At 35.2% G+C, this 14,050-nt stretch overlaps 2 protein-coding genes across 4 annotated transcripts; one reads left to right on the forward strand and one right to left on the reverse strand.

Annotated features, from left to right (window-relative positions):
- Positions 1-976: 976 nt before the first annotated feature.
- Positions 977-6,297, reverse strand: LOC130641248 (uncharacterized protein DDB_G0280205-like). Of its 2 annotated transcripts, none has more exons than XM_057447968.1 (5): positions 6,029-6,297; positions 3,943-5,527; positions 2,764-2,892; positions 1,536-1,683; positions 977-1,181 (listed from the first exon to the last, which is right to left on the reverse strand). In XM_057447968.1, exons 1-5 carry the CDS (start codon positions 6,185-6,187, stop codon positions 1,085-1,087), a joined length of 2,118 nt encoding a protein of 705 aa, XP_057303951.1. In that variant the 5' UTR covers positions 6,188-6,297; the 3' UTR covers positions 977-1,084. The 2 variants fall into 2 exon arrangements, with proteins under 2 accessions (XP_057303951.1, XP_057303950.1); XM_057447967.1 differs by having other exon boundaries at positions 977-1,303.
- A 1,200-nt stretch (positions 6,298-7,497) lies between these two features.
- LOC130641250 (sodium-dependent neutral amino acid transporter B(0)AT2-like) lies at positions 7,498-13,758 on the forward strand. Of its 2 annotated transcripts, XM_057447969.1 has the most exons (10): positions 7,499-8,001; positions 8,114-8,375; positions 8,789-8,993; positions 9,707-9,820; positions 10,279-10,487; positions 10,945-11,059; positions 11,779-11,980; positions 12,172-12,331; positions 12,473-12,635; positions 13,495-13,758. In XM_057447969.1, the coding sequence occupies exons 1-10, from the start codon at positions 7,794-7,796 to the stop codon at positions 13,654-13,656; spliced, it is 1,800 nt and encodes a 599-aa protein (XP_057303952.1). In that variant the 5' UTR covers positions 7,499-7,793; the 3' UTR covers positions 13,657-13,758. The 2 variants fall into 2 exon arrangements, with proteins under 2 accessions (XP_057303953.1, XP_057303952.1); XM_057447970.1 differs by lacking the exons at positions 10,279-10,487; positions 10,945-11,059 and having other exon boundaries at positions 7,498-8,001.
- The last annotated feature ends 292 nt before the right edge of the window (positions 13,759-14,050 follow it).

Here is a 14,050-nt window from a genome sequence, read left to right on the forward strand (position 1 = left end):
TTTGAAACGTATTCGAATACACACAGGCCTACAGGACTGAATAACAACATAAACAAGATCATTCACTTTTACAACTAAGAGATCGTTTACGTGAGACTGAAGGGTGATTCAGATAAAATAAAATTTTACACCGCATGGCGACAGTTTACATGATGTTTCGAGTTGAACTTAATTTCAGTATGGCCCACAGAATCTTTGACCTCAAAGCATACATACTGATCGAAAACTGTATTTCACTCCAAGGCGAAGACTGAAAATCACTACGCAAGCACCATTTAAATCAATGTTCAGATATTGTAGTTTTCAAGTTATTGTGCTCGAGTAAGAATTACAGGCCGAAAGCCTTATTTGGTCTGTACTTTTGAACCTCTACCCCAACCTAAATAGACTTAATAATTATACCTGAGCCTGTTTCAGTTTCTATATGCTCTATGCTTCGATCACAACCAACTTTTTATCAATCACCTTACATTGTATGTTTGATACGAATTTTTTTCTAAGTAAAATATTAACAATAAAATATAGATTTCAGAATTACACCAATAAGCGATTGATGTAAAGCAGCGATGAAGCAACCTGTAGCACTCTTCATAGTTCACAAAATATAATACAATAAATAACACATTTTTAAACGAACATTTCAATTAGTTTTCATTTAATAATATTTAGGTCTTTTAGCCATTTTTTCAAATTGTTTTTTTTCACATTCACTAGCTATTTATTTCGTTTTGTTTATTTTTTTATTTTGTATAACTAATATTTGGTATAACTGATTGGTTTAAGTTTCATAGTGTGTCTCTGCTTTCAATCTATTTTTTTTCTAGTTTTTTTTTAAACTCTTTTTCACCCGGCTTCTTTATTTTTGACCAGTCCTTGATTCTTGTGTGTCCATCATACTTGTTTTTATGTATATATATTTATATTTTAATATCTTTTTATTTATTTTAACTGGACACGTATTTATAACAGCTCTTAGTTGACAAAGGTTGACATGTATATCGAGTATAAATATTCGCTTAATAAAATAAATAAAAATAATAAAAAAATAAACGTCACAGTAACAAATATTAATTTGTCTACTTCTTCATATCTTTCTAGCTTCAAGATTAATTAAGTCATTGTTTGTCCGTTGATCGATTTCTCTGCGCATGGCTTCGAAGCGCATTGTATTGTTGAAATTCCTAAAAGAAATTAGTCATGCGTAGAATAGTGAGTTTGAAGGTTATAACCCTCCTCCTCAGAGCTGTTTGGATATCTCCACTTTCTTGGCTCTCTTCTGCATTGTGGAAAACAGAATCTCCATCTAAATTCAGGTGGAAAGAAACACTAAACTTTCGTTTGTTTTGTCAACAGTGAAGTTGTTGAAAAAATATGATATGTATGCCTTTTGGCCAAAAGAACACTTGGTCAAATAAAAATAAGAGAGTGCATTTTCTATAAAATAGTTACTGGTGCTTTTTCCCGCGTAATCTCTTGTCTGATAAAATATAAAAATAAATTAGCCCATCATGATCAGTGAATTAGTTAGAACTTACTTTTTAAAAGCATTTTTCCTTTTAGGTTTTTTCTTTTGATGCAGTCGAATGTAACAACAAATAGCTACCAGCGCCACCAGTAATATAGAGACAACGACCAATACAATAAGAATAAGGAAGCTTTTACTTGATTTCTTCTTCGATTTTACTGATAATTAAAAATGAAATAAAATTACGATAAAACAGATTAACCAGAATATTATTTATTTTAACGGAGCTACGAAACGGTTTGTTTTTGGCTTTAGTGACTTACACGAAAGTCGAGCTAATGGCTGTGGAAAAGTTCATGATCACTGAGGACAAAAGCAACAACTTACATCATCTTAAATATCATATTGGGCATCCAAATATAACTGAAAATGACAGAAGAGTTCCCCACATATACTTGATATCCATCATTTATTCGCTATATATAATATACCTTGCTTTTAACTCAAACTTTGTAATAAAATAAACTTCAAACCTTTCGAACTAACTAGCTATATCCTTCAAAATTTTGCATAGAAACCTATAAGTTAATTGCACGTGAACTTATATAACTTAAAGTTAGTAGCATAGCATTTTTTAACAAATACAGCTCCCGTGTTGTCTCTGTTCCCTCGTCAAAACAAACTTTCGATTTACTGATATTTAATATATTTTGCAAACCGTAGTTTATTTAACCGCCAAAAAGAATATTGAATGAAGACTTTCTTTTTTTAGAAAATAATAAAAAAAAAGTTCATCATAAGAAATTAATGATTCATAAACAGGTTGTCTAGACGTTTATGTGGTTCTAAAGTGTTATATTTTCTTGCACCTTGACCTTTTAAGTGGTCCGTTTAATACACGCCATTCTTCGGAAATTGCAAGGATTGAGAGCTTGTTGAATCGTTTCGTAGCCCCTTTAAAGACTGAGAGAGACGATCCAGTGAAATATCAGCTAATGTATGTACAATTGTAATCAGCGTTTTATATTATATTTCTTGACCTCAAAAACCTGAAATATGTTTTAAATGGGAGTATCATCGCAAGACCGACTATGATATGCAAAACAATCAAACTTAACTTCCAAGATATCGTTCCACTTTTTACTTCTCCTATCCAACAAAAAATTGAAAGAAACAAACCGTTTATTAATCAATTTATTCAACTTTTGAGTCAAGAAGACAACAAAAAGGATTTAAAGGACAAATCTAATTCTCAGGTCTTTAAATCTAAATGAATAAAAGCCAACTTATATAACTACCTGCTTGACAGGAGAAACCAGTTCCAGTAAATCCAGCTTTGCACTGACATGAGTATGAATAAACGCCTTTGAATTTTAAGCAATGTGCGTTTGTGTCGCAGGAGCCACGATCGTCGCATTCATTGTAATCTAGACATGAAGTATTTACAATAGACATTCTCAAATTTGATAAAGAGTATAGAATCGATTATAAAAGTTTCGTTTTAGTAAAAATTCCTTTCGCTATACGTCTTCTCAATGACAAGTGATGCTAAGTGGTTTATCTCCTTTCTTAAGGGCAGACTTCCATGAAATCCACGATGGGAGCAGAAGTAATTATTCCCATTGGAAACGTAGGTTTCTTTAAGCGAACGAATTCGGAGTACAAACAACCACGTTCGAGAATACCTCGCGAAAAAACTGAAATCTGCTTCAATTTTAAAACTTTCGCGTTTTAATAATCTACCAAAAAGGGTTCATGTTTTACTCCAGCTTAGCTGAAAAATCTTGAAATGATCATGTATATTTTATACGTATTCGTATTTTATCATATACCCAGTTAAGAACAAATCAGTTTGAACTGGTCTCACAAATTACTCCCTTAAACCAATTAAATTTTCTTCCTACTGGCGTCATATGTTTTTAATGTTGTCTTTGAAGGTTTAACTTTGTCATTTTTAAGAACTTTATCACAGACATCTTGTGTACATTGATATTTTAACAACAGAGGCGTAGTTATAGCTTTACAATTGCAGGTTGTAAAGTTTATGGACCTTAAAGATATAAAGTGACAATGGAAGCCCTTCCTTGGTTGGGACTTACTGATTTTTTTTGGAAATTTATCTATTTAGATTTATATAAATGCACTCTATAATTCAACACTTATGTTTAGTCTAAGTAGGACCTTTTTCTTGTTTAATATTTTGGGAGTCTTTCTCCCACCCCCACCCATTGACTACGCCACTAAAAGGTTTCCTTTGACTACCCTAATTTCTTGTTGTATGTTGGTCTCTTTGAAACTTTTTTTTTTGCATCAAAACATAATATATTAAATAATGACCTATTAATTTTTATGACATCCAATTAAATATACGGAAATGATATAGCAATGTCGATATCCTGATCAAGAAACAATTTCTCAACGTCTTCCAAAAGTTAATGTAAAAGATAGAGATAAATATAATGAGAATGATCACACACCTGCAATTTCGCTAAGTTTTGGCGAAGTTTCTCCTTCGAATACTGATGAACTTGAGAATATATTAGTTGTATTCTTGATAGGATTCTCAATCGTTATATTTTTCTTTTTAACATCAAACACTACCACGTAATCCACAATTAAACTGCCAACTTTAAGCTCCTGCACGATGACTCTTACTACGTTTGGATTGGTTTTCCTGAAGATCACCAACAATGCTGCTTCAGATTCGTTTTTCAGTTTTTTGTATGTTTCTCCTTTTTGTTCAATGATCTGCTGCAGCTCCTGATTTGTTGTTGTTTTTCCATTAATAGTTAAATTTTTAATCGTCAATCTACCTTGCAATTTTGCCTCTGTGGACTGTGTAACCGGCGGGTTCTGTTCTGGTGTACAAGCTGTGAATCTTCTATTTTCTCCCTGGCAGTGCTTTCCATTTACAGGTGTTGGATTGTTGCATTCTCTTCGAGAGGGTCGAACAAAAGTGTTGTTACGTTTCACGCATTCAGCAGTGACTATCCACTCTGACCAACCTCCATTGATAATAACAGGCGCAGGTGTTGTTGTTCTTGTCGTCGTCGTCGTCGTCGTCGTCGTTGTTGAAATTGTTGTTGTTTTGTTTGGCGTTGTTGCTGTGGTTCCCGTTGTTGTTTTATTTAACGGTCGAAGAGTCGCTGTAGTTGTCGCTCCTATTGTTGTTGTTATATTCGGGTTTGTAACATTTGCTGTAATTGTCGACGTTGTTGTCGTTATTATTACGTTGGGCGTTGTAACTGTCGATGTATTTGTCGGTTCTGTTGTTTTTGTTGTTGCTACATTGGGGTTTGTAACAGTTGCTGTAGTTGTCGACGCTGCTGTTGTTGTTGTTACGTTGGGCATTGTAACTGTCAATGTAGCTGTCGGTCCTGTTGTTGTTGTTGTTGTTGCTATTATCGGGTTTGTAACAGTTGCTGTTGTTGTTAACGGTGTTGTCGTTATTGTTTTGTTGGGCGTTGTAACTGCCTCTGTAGTCGTTGTTGTTGTCGTTGCTGCACCTGTTAATGTTGTTGCTGGTGCAGCGGATGTGGAAATCTTACTCGTTTTGACATGAAACACATACCTTCCGGGTGAACCACAATTCGTTTGATTGACAATCTCTGGGAAACGTTTTCTTCCCGATAATGGGAAGGTATAGTTAAATATTTCGTTTTTAATAAGTGCAATATATAAGGCCGTTGGGAACTCGATATCTGATGCTATTTTCTCATACTCGTAGTAAATATAAAAATTTGCAGGAACTCCTATTGCCATGGACTGGAAAGTTGAAGTGCCTTTATCATTACTACTGGGTACATTGCGATATTGAGAGGCAAAAAAAAAGGATGTTGCGTCGTATGAACGACTGTCTGTTTCAAATGATTGCATGCATGAAAATAATCGATCGTTTTTGATTTGTGACGTGATAGCATTCACACCCAATTGATTTACAGCCCAAAATATACGTACTTGTAGATTAAGGTCTATGAGAATGCTTACTCCTTGAAATGGGTCTAGAGTAATTTCTGTGTCTTTTAATCTGAGTACAGATTTGTGGCGGGACCAATTATCTATCTAAAATACATTTCCATATCGTAAGATATTTATATTATAATACACGTGTACGTCTATCTGTCTCTAAAAATTGCATCAAAAATAACGAGATTTTTTCACGGCATAAATTTATTAAAAAAAATGAAGTCAACCTCGTCCCTAGGGCGTTTCTGCGCTTAATAAGGTATAAAACGTTGTGGCTGACACTTCTCTGAAACAGTATGTGGAGCCATCGCCTTAGCCATATGATACGCGCCGCATATACAAAGCTGTCAAGTAAGCGCTACCGGCGTTGACATCAGGCAACAAACCCTATGGAAAAAAATACTGTAACCATGGATTTTATTTTCGGGATAAAGCTTGAAATACTTTAAAACTTAGCTAGAAAAAACTGTAACAAATTTAAAATCAAGACCCAATTCTTTGTCTTTGCAGTAGCTAAGATATCAGCCAACTATTTTGGTAGAAACAGTGTTTTTTCAACTTTCACTATGACAAAGAGGAAGTTTAAGAAAAACTTACTTTATAAAAATATTCTCCCACTATTTTTGTTTCAGTCGATTTAGTAGCAAACCCTATTGTTGAAATGTTAACAATACCAGTCGATGGGCGAGGATTCCATAAGACAGAAGACACTGTGCCAAACGAATACAAAAGAATAACAAAAATGTATGATGCCATCTTTCTCTGTTTTAACTTCTTGATTAAAAAATATTTTTAATCGGTTAATGACAGCCTAATGTCACTTTAATTAATTACGGAAGAATGCTTATATTTTATGACGTGGTCGTAGATGGAGGTTGACGATGTTGACGAGTTACTGACGTTAGCAAAGAGGAGTTAACGTCGACATCGACGGCACGTCCTCCTACGTCTAAAATTGCTGGTTCAAATTTACAGTGTAATACGTCAACCACGTCTCCAGGACTTATATCACTTTTTGCAAAGTGTTTTTCGCACAGCACAGTATGGAACACTTTCCTTGTTCCTGAATCTTTTGGAAATTTAAAAAAACTTATGGTTGAAGATATAAATTCATTTTCAAATTCAATCAGGCTACGATTATTGCATCCCCAGGCAGCACATTGCTTTCCTTGAGATCTTTTATGTTTTTTCTTCGTACTCCCCTCCGACATTTTGTTTACAACAAAGTTTAGCACCGCTTGTCTCGTTTTCAATACGAGGCATACTATTGCGCAATAATTTATGAAAAGGCCTAAAACGAAGTTGTGCTCATCAGATTAAGAGTAATGTATTTAGAGTTAGTTGCTTTAGAAACTTTTAGACATGGCGTTGATAATTTTTATATTATTTTAGAATAACAATCGATGGAAGTTTATAAGAGGTACTCCTTATGCGAGTTGATAGTTCTAAGCAAAATTTTAATTAAGGATTATTATGGACAAGTGCTTTTGTCAATTACCATGTTTTAGCCAGGTACCAAACAGTTCTGTATGCAAGAAACGATCTAAGTTTTTATCCATAGTTTGACTTGTGCGTTTGTAACAAACTTTATTTTACATGTTGTATAGTTTATCTTTCCTAGATGTTTGTTGACAAAAGTCTATTTATTGGCTAATATTAATGGTCTGACACAGTTTGATGATTTTAGTAGTGTATCTATGGATAAATAAGATGAAGCTCGTTCCATTTGGGTCCACTCACGAGTCTTTTTTCTCAGCACGTGCGCACCTAGACAAAATCTCTAATATTGTCAAACAATCGAATTTATTAGGTTTTTTCTACGCAGCAATGGTATTTATAGCCTGGATTTAAGTCTGTTTCAAGGGCCATAACAAGCGAGTGCATAGTCTTGGTTGTTGTTCCGTATTTACAAATAGCACTGCTTCTACAATACGGCATTTAGCATGTGTGGTGGAGAGCAGATTTAACGCCTGCTCGCATAAAATGAAATATCTGCTTCGCGGTGAATAACTGCTACAAAAATCTCACGAATTGTTTTCTTTTGAGTTTTGTTGTTGTTGTGATATTCTCTAGTGAAATAAAATTGAAAAAACCTTTTTATAAGCAATTAAGACTCATTATATTTTGCAACAGAAGTTTACCAACTTAATGCGATATTTATCATTGAAAAAACGAAGGAGGGGAAGCGTTTAAACGTCGTTCGCTGCACAAAAAAAGAAAAAAAGTTCGTCATAAAATATTTAAAGTTATTTTTGTTGGAATAATTATACCATTTTGAAACAGAAAATAATCTGTGGTCAATAATTAATTGAGCAGTCAGCTTAATTAGTTTCTATATTATAAACACACAAAATACAGCGTAATGAGCAGAGAAAGAAGTAGTTCCCAGCCTTCCCACTTCAATGGAAATGATATTTGCGAAAGACAAATTTCCGCTGTTTCCACAGAAAGCAAGGAAGATGGTCCCAGATGGGGGAATCGCCGGCAGTTTATTCTTAGTTGCATTGGTTACACAGTTGGACTAGGCAACTTTTGGAGATTCCCGTGGTTGGTTAAAGAATATGGCGGAGGTACTCTACTAAGTCGATTTTTCAACTTCGTTTCCAGTGATAATCTGCACAACAGCTATTTACAATGTTGCATTTCACAATAAAGAGATTGTTGTTTCTTTTTATATCTTAGGAGCATTTTTGATTGCATATATTCTTTTCTTCGTATTGGTGGGAGTACCGGTTGTTTACTTGGAGCTAGCCGTTGGGCGGTTGATGAGAACCCATACGATTCAAACATGGAAGAAAGTTTCAAATTATGCTGCCGGTATCGGCATGACCAGTATCTTGGTGTCTTTTATGATATGTACCTACTACATCGTGGTGGTAGCCTGGTGCTTCCTGTATTTCATTTCATCGTTCCAGTATCCTCTACCATGGTCGTCCTGTCCCATGTAAGATCAAAATTTAAAAATTTTCTGTTTTCTCCTTTGGTGCCTATTTGTCCCCAGGAGTTGTTATGTGCTTTTGTATTGGGACGGAACCTAATTAAAATGTTCGTTTCTTCCCATCGGACGAAGTTAGTCTATGGTGACATCTTTTACATCTAGCATCGTTTTGGATTAAATAGGTGTTCTCACTGTCCTTTCTCGTGTTTGTTTACAACATGCCGCCATTTTATAATTTGTAACTTTCGCATCAAATCACGTGACTATGTCTATTGTTTTATTACGGGATTTTTGCTGCTGACATCAGCATATATTTATATATGTTTTCGCATGTTGTCTTGGTATTGTCATGGTATTGGCGTTTAAAACTTCCACACGTGTACCTTGGACCAAAACTTTTTATCTAATTATTCGTCTAGGGAAACATCAGGCAACGTTTCAAGAATGAACATCGAATGTAATATCTCTGATCCAGTCACTTATCATTGGTTTCGAATTAAATTAGACATTTCAGAATCAATCAGTGAAGGTTGGACACTACACGGGGGCGTCACAATAAGTTATGTATTCATATGGGTTGTATTGATCTTATCTTTGTATAAAGGAATTGAGTCTGCAGGAAAGGTAAGATGAGGGTAATTCTGTATTTACTTATTGAAAAGGCGTTGCTGACTTTAATAGTCTTTAATACATGTATTTTTTATAAGCAACCAGTATAAGCAACTGCTCTTACCCTCGTCCCCAGGGATTTTCGCCTTTTTGATATGAGAGCTGACGGCTCATATCAAAAAAGTAAACATTCCTAGGGACGAGGTTGTAAGTGTTTTAAAATTTGTAAGATTGCAAGCAACTTAAGAAGCCAATTTTTTATTGGAATTATAAACGTCGGTTTTGGTATCCTTTTCGTTTCTCCAAGATACTCGCTTATACTTTTATGATATAATTTTTTTTGCTGTGGTTTTAGGTAAAAATTGCATCAAACCAAATTGCGTTTAAATACATGTACTTTTAGCTAAGCTTTGGTTATCTTCAAAATTTTATGGCTTTCTGCAAAGCAGCCGTTAAGCAACTTTTTTATCAATTAGTAATTTTCTTAGCAACTTAAGTACTAGGTCAAAATTAGATTTGCTGTATAACCCACTTCACATATTATTGCACTTTTACAACTTCGATTCAAGAGCACGTCTTTTTGTGTATATCAGACAGCGAGGCCTGTCAAAAAGCGCAGCGCCACCAAGAGACAAAGGCCCTTGGGACGAATTTAGCACTTTTATTGATGACTTGAATCCTCCTCCACGACACTTTTAAAAATGACAATATTTTCTTGAAAATTTCAGGTAGTTTATTTTACGGCAATTTTTCCATATGTTGCGTTGGTAATATTGCTTCTGCGAGGATTCTTCTTGGAAGGTGCAATTGATGTTGGATTGCATCATTTCATCACACCCAAGGTATTTCTTTATCTGCTGACATTTAAGACTAATTATAAAGTAACACCCTTTTTTGAAACAGAGATTAAGTAGCGTAAATATTAAATAAGATATTGAGGCGACTGCGGCATCTGGAAAATTTAGGATACTGCGCAGGGACGAGAAAAGAAAAGTATGAAAATCCCACAGAACTTCTCAAAGAAAAAGACCTTATGCATCAAACTTTATGAATTTACAAATTCAAATGCTGCAAGGTACCCTTTGTTGAGATTTAAGGCAACATCTTTACTCCTTCTCCCATACCCTGTCCTAAACTGCGTTAACATTATAATAGACTGGCTCAACTTGTTATTTCGCCAGGGTTTTTGTATATTTTTACTCATATGGAAAATAAGTGAAATAAGGCATGATTCCGTTCTTTTATATTTTCTGTGTATTTTCTACACCAGATTATATTTTATACTATAACCTTCTTTCAGTGGTCAGTTTTACTGGAAGTTGACACGTGGTACAACGCTGTTACACAAATTATTTACTCCATGGGAATCTCCCTCGGTGTTTGGGTCACATACTCAAGTTTTTGTCCACCAGAACAAAACATCCTAACAGATACACTCATCATATCATTTGCAGACATTGGATCCTCTATCTTAGGAGCATTGGTTATATTTCAAATTCTCGGGTTTAGGTATTATAAAGAAAATTAAATGTTGTGAGTAAATAGCTCCCATCAATGTTTCATTGATGGGAGCTATTTACTCAGGATAGCCGCTTTAGTTCCTAATAGTACTGTTACCAACGAGAGTCTTGCGAAGGTAGTTCTAGTGCATTTAAAGCTCGAATTTGAGCTGAGAACTTTGGAAAGCCTAAGATATCAATCCAATTCTTATGCTAAACACTAAACAGAACAAAACAATTCAGCCTATTTTCTCTGGGATGACTTTGCCGGGGTTTGAACCCCATTTTTTTCGCGATAAAAACAAACCCCTTTACCACAAGGCTACTAGTCAGTGCCGATTCAAATACTTTAAATCCCCTCCTCAGTCTCAGGACTCATTTTACTTTCTGTCGGGACGCTATTAGTTAAGAAAGAAAGAATCACAATTTTCTTAGGAAAAGTTTGTTTTGAAATTTTTTTACCACAGGGCGACCAGGAAGTTTGAAGAATGCATGTCTGTTGGTAGTGGTAAACGTCTGAACAAACATGGAAACCACCCATCAAATCGTTCTCAGTGTTCGAAAGAATATTTCATGGGACAGGTTAGTGTTGATGAGATACAGTCCAGCAAAATAGTAAAAAGTTTTTAAGGTTTTAAAAAATTCTACATGATACCAAAGATGTAGTGTGCAGCCCTTCACCCAATTTATCCATCTTTTCTATTTTTTTAACCCCACATTCTCTTAATTGCTGCTTCAACCCTCCCCTCCCAAGTTAATACAATAAATTTTCCAACCACTCCATCCCAATTTATTCCAAGCCTTCAGTTTAAATTGATCACCAAGAAATTATTACGCAAAATTATTAATTTGCATCTTGTTCCTTACATTATTTTCTTTATTTCGAGCCCTTTAAGGCTGACTTAGATGTTGGAGATCTTAATAGTCTTTATGCCCCAAGAAGGGCCTAGGAATCAAGTAAAAGACCGAGTAAAAAGATCGAGTTACTGAAAGGTTCGAGTTATGGAGATTACAAGAGGCACCGCAGTTTTACAAAATGTCCCATGGCGAACGAAACAGTAAAGCTAATCAAAAAATACGTTTATTTAATCTATCCTCCTAGGCTTAATTAAATCCTGTTACAGCAACCTTGTTCCCAGAGCTTTTTGTCTCATCAGCGCTGCGCTTATTGATAGGTCCGTCCGATATGCAAAAAAGAAAACACAGGCCCTGGGATCTAGGTTGCTTTGACAGTGCTACCTCCTTATCTTTACATTTTAAAACAAAACTTTATATAATTTTATTATTACTTTCATTTTTAGGCTTCATCTGGATCTGGTCTGGCATTTATCGCTTTCTCAGAATCCATTATTCATTTGCCGGGCTCGCCTTTCTTCTCCGTCATGTTCTTTCTTTTACTAGTTGCCTTGGGAACAGATAGTATGTTTGGCATGATTGAAGTGATTGTGAGTGCACTGCGCATGAATGTAAGGCTAAGAAAAATGGCTAAGGCGATACCGCTATGTAAGTTGAATTTCCACTGAGATACGGTTTTCGTTTTAGGCAGAAGATAGTAGCTAAGCGTTATCTAGCAGAACTAGCAGCCATAATAAACAATTTTAAAGCTTGAACCTTGAAGGATGTTTGCATGAAACTCTGAAGCATTCTTTTAGTACCAATTTCTGTGAAGAAAATATCTTGCTCTGTGTTTATAGTTTTAGTTTGTGCGCCATTATTTTTAATCGGCTTTACCATGACAACAAGAGCTGGTTCATACGTCATGGATATCATCCTGGTGTATGGCACTGATTTTCCGTTACTAATAGTAGCAGTATGTGAAGTGATGGCATTGTCCTACATCTACGGTGTAAACAAGTACGCGAATTTTTAAGACTTTTTAATTGTTTTGCTCTCTTATTTCCGTTGTTCCGTTCCGAGTTTCAAAAACGAAGTTGGTTGGTGTTATTGATTTTAGTGCTTCATAAAACGCGTATGTAAATTCTTACTGTTTTTTAGATTTACAAAGAAACTAGAAAAAACCAACAAACAGAAATTACAGGGTTTCTTTAAAATTTCATGGCGCATAATCTCTCCTGTAATTATAATTTGTGTGGTGGGTTTACGAATATACACGTACATATCTACACAGAACGTATTTACCGCGTGGAATGGAGCTCTGGTAAGATATCTTTTACGTTGATATCTATAGATCCAAACTTGTACCTAGGGGCTTTGATCTCTTGTCCCGAGGCTTGCTTGAAATTTGTTCACTTACACACACATTACTTCTTATACATCATTAAAACACACTTGTGAAGAATCTCAAGGCAAGATTAATTACAGCTATCATCCCTTGCCAACATTCTCGTTTCTAAGACATTTTGCTTAGTCAACCATGTCTAAGGAGTGTGTTAAAAGAAAAATACTTGTTTTCCCTTTACCTATCTACAATCCTGGACATAATTTTATTGGAAAAGGCGAATTTTTGGCTATTTCTCGATCTGGCCAAATGAAAGTCAAAACTCTGCAGCCGGCAGGCGGCAAAAGCTTTACTTTGGGAGATGTGTAGGCTAGGTAAATAGCATCGAAAATGCGCTACTGGTAGTTTCTGCTATGTCTGCATTTTGGAACAATCCACACGACGGCCCGCTAAGGTGCTAAAATTCGGGGAAACGGGGTGTGCTGTTGTGAGCAAAAATTAGTATCGGTTAAGAATTTGAAACTAACCAAAAAATTTCTAAGTCCGTTTGCGATCATTGATAAGTGAACTTTGACAAGTTCTTAATGCCTTTGTCTTTTGTAAAAACAGTGTTTATAACTATGAAATTCGGTCCTCTTTTCCAATAAATTAAGTCCGGGATTGTAAATAAGTAAAATGTTGTCAACTTTGCCCTGGGGTCTTTTTCTCATTCTCTTGCCGTCCGAGATTGACAGAGAGAAGAAAGTCCTGGGGACAAGATTGGATTTTGTGACCGCAGTGCTTTAGAACTGCTTGCCATGTTGCTATGGTATTTATATTGTTTTTTTGTTAATATTAGGGAAAAACAATAGAGATTCCGTACACGCTGTGGTCGACTACCATGTCGATCCTACTGTGCATATGTGCGCTGCTACCTTTACCACTTGGTGTGATATACGGTGTAAGAGAACAGTACAGGATAAAATGCAATTCGTTGGAATTACAAGAAATATCTGTATGAGGAAACCTGTTTTAACATGAGGATTCCTACTCAATAATATTTTTATATTTAATCTGATATATTTGTAATTAACTTTATACTATTTTTAAAATAAATAGCAATTTTAAAGTTTCGTGTTAAAATCCCGAACTAAACTAAAAAGGTAAGCTATTATCGTGCGGGTACGGGCACAGGGAAAGAATACTGCTTTGAACAAATTTTCTAACATTTACAAACTTCTTTATTTAACCCTAATGACATTTATTTTGAGACTGGGAGGCGGCATAAATTTCATAGGCGTATTGGAACTGGGAACTGGGAACGAGGTTGAATACCATTTTTGTATTGATTTGCCGTATGATACATTGGCCACAGAAATTTCCAAGCATAGCATTTTCACGTGTTACCACATGTC

The sequence above is a fragment of the Hydractinia symbiolongicarpus genome, chromosome 4 (assembly GCF_029227915.1).
Source record: "Hydractinia symbiolongicarpus strain clone_291-10 chromosome 4, HSymV2.1, whole genome shotgun sequence".
NCBI lineage: Eukaryota > Metazoa > Cnidaria > Hydrozoa > Anthoathecata > Hydractiniidae > Hydractinia > Hydractinia symbiolongicarpus.

Bases quoted from the DNA above. Each gene is read 5' to 3' on its own strand.
- LOC130641250 (XM_057447969.1), top strand. From the start codon at position 7,794: ATGAGCAGAGAAAGAAGTAGTTCCCAGCCTTCCCACTTCAATGGAAAT. The intron at 8,376-8,788 runs GTAAGATCAAAA...TTATTCGTCTAG, and splicing joins CCATGGTCGTCCTGTCCCAT to GGAAACATCAGGCAACGTTT. The intron at 9,821-10,278 runs GTATTTCTTTAT...ACCTTCTTTCAG, and splicing joins ATCATTTCATCACACCCAAG to TGGTCAGTTTTACTGGAAGT.
- LOC130641248 (XM_057447967.1), bottom strand. From the start codon at position 6,187: ATGGCATCATACATTTTTGTTATTCTTTTGTATTCGTTTGGCACAGTG. The intron at 1,684-2,763 runs GTAGTTATATAA...TTTAATTATCAG, and splicing joins TGGTTTCTCCTGTCAAGCAG to TAAAATCGAAGAAGAAATCA. The intron at 1,304-1,535 runs GTAAGTTCTAAC...ACCTGAATTTAG, and splicing joins AGGAAAAATGCTTTTAAAAA to ATGGAGATTCTGTTTTCCAC.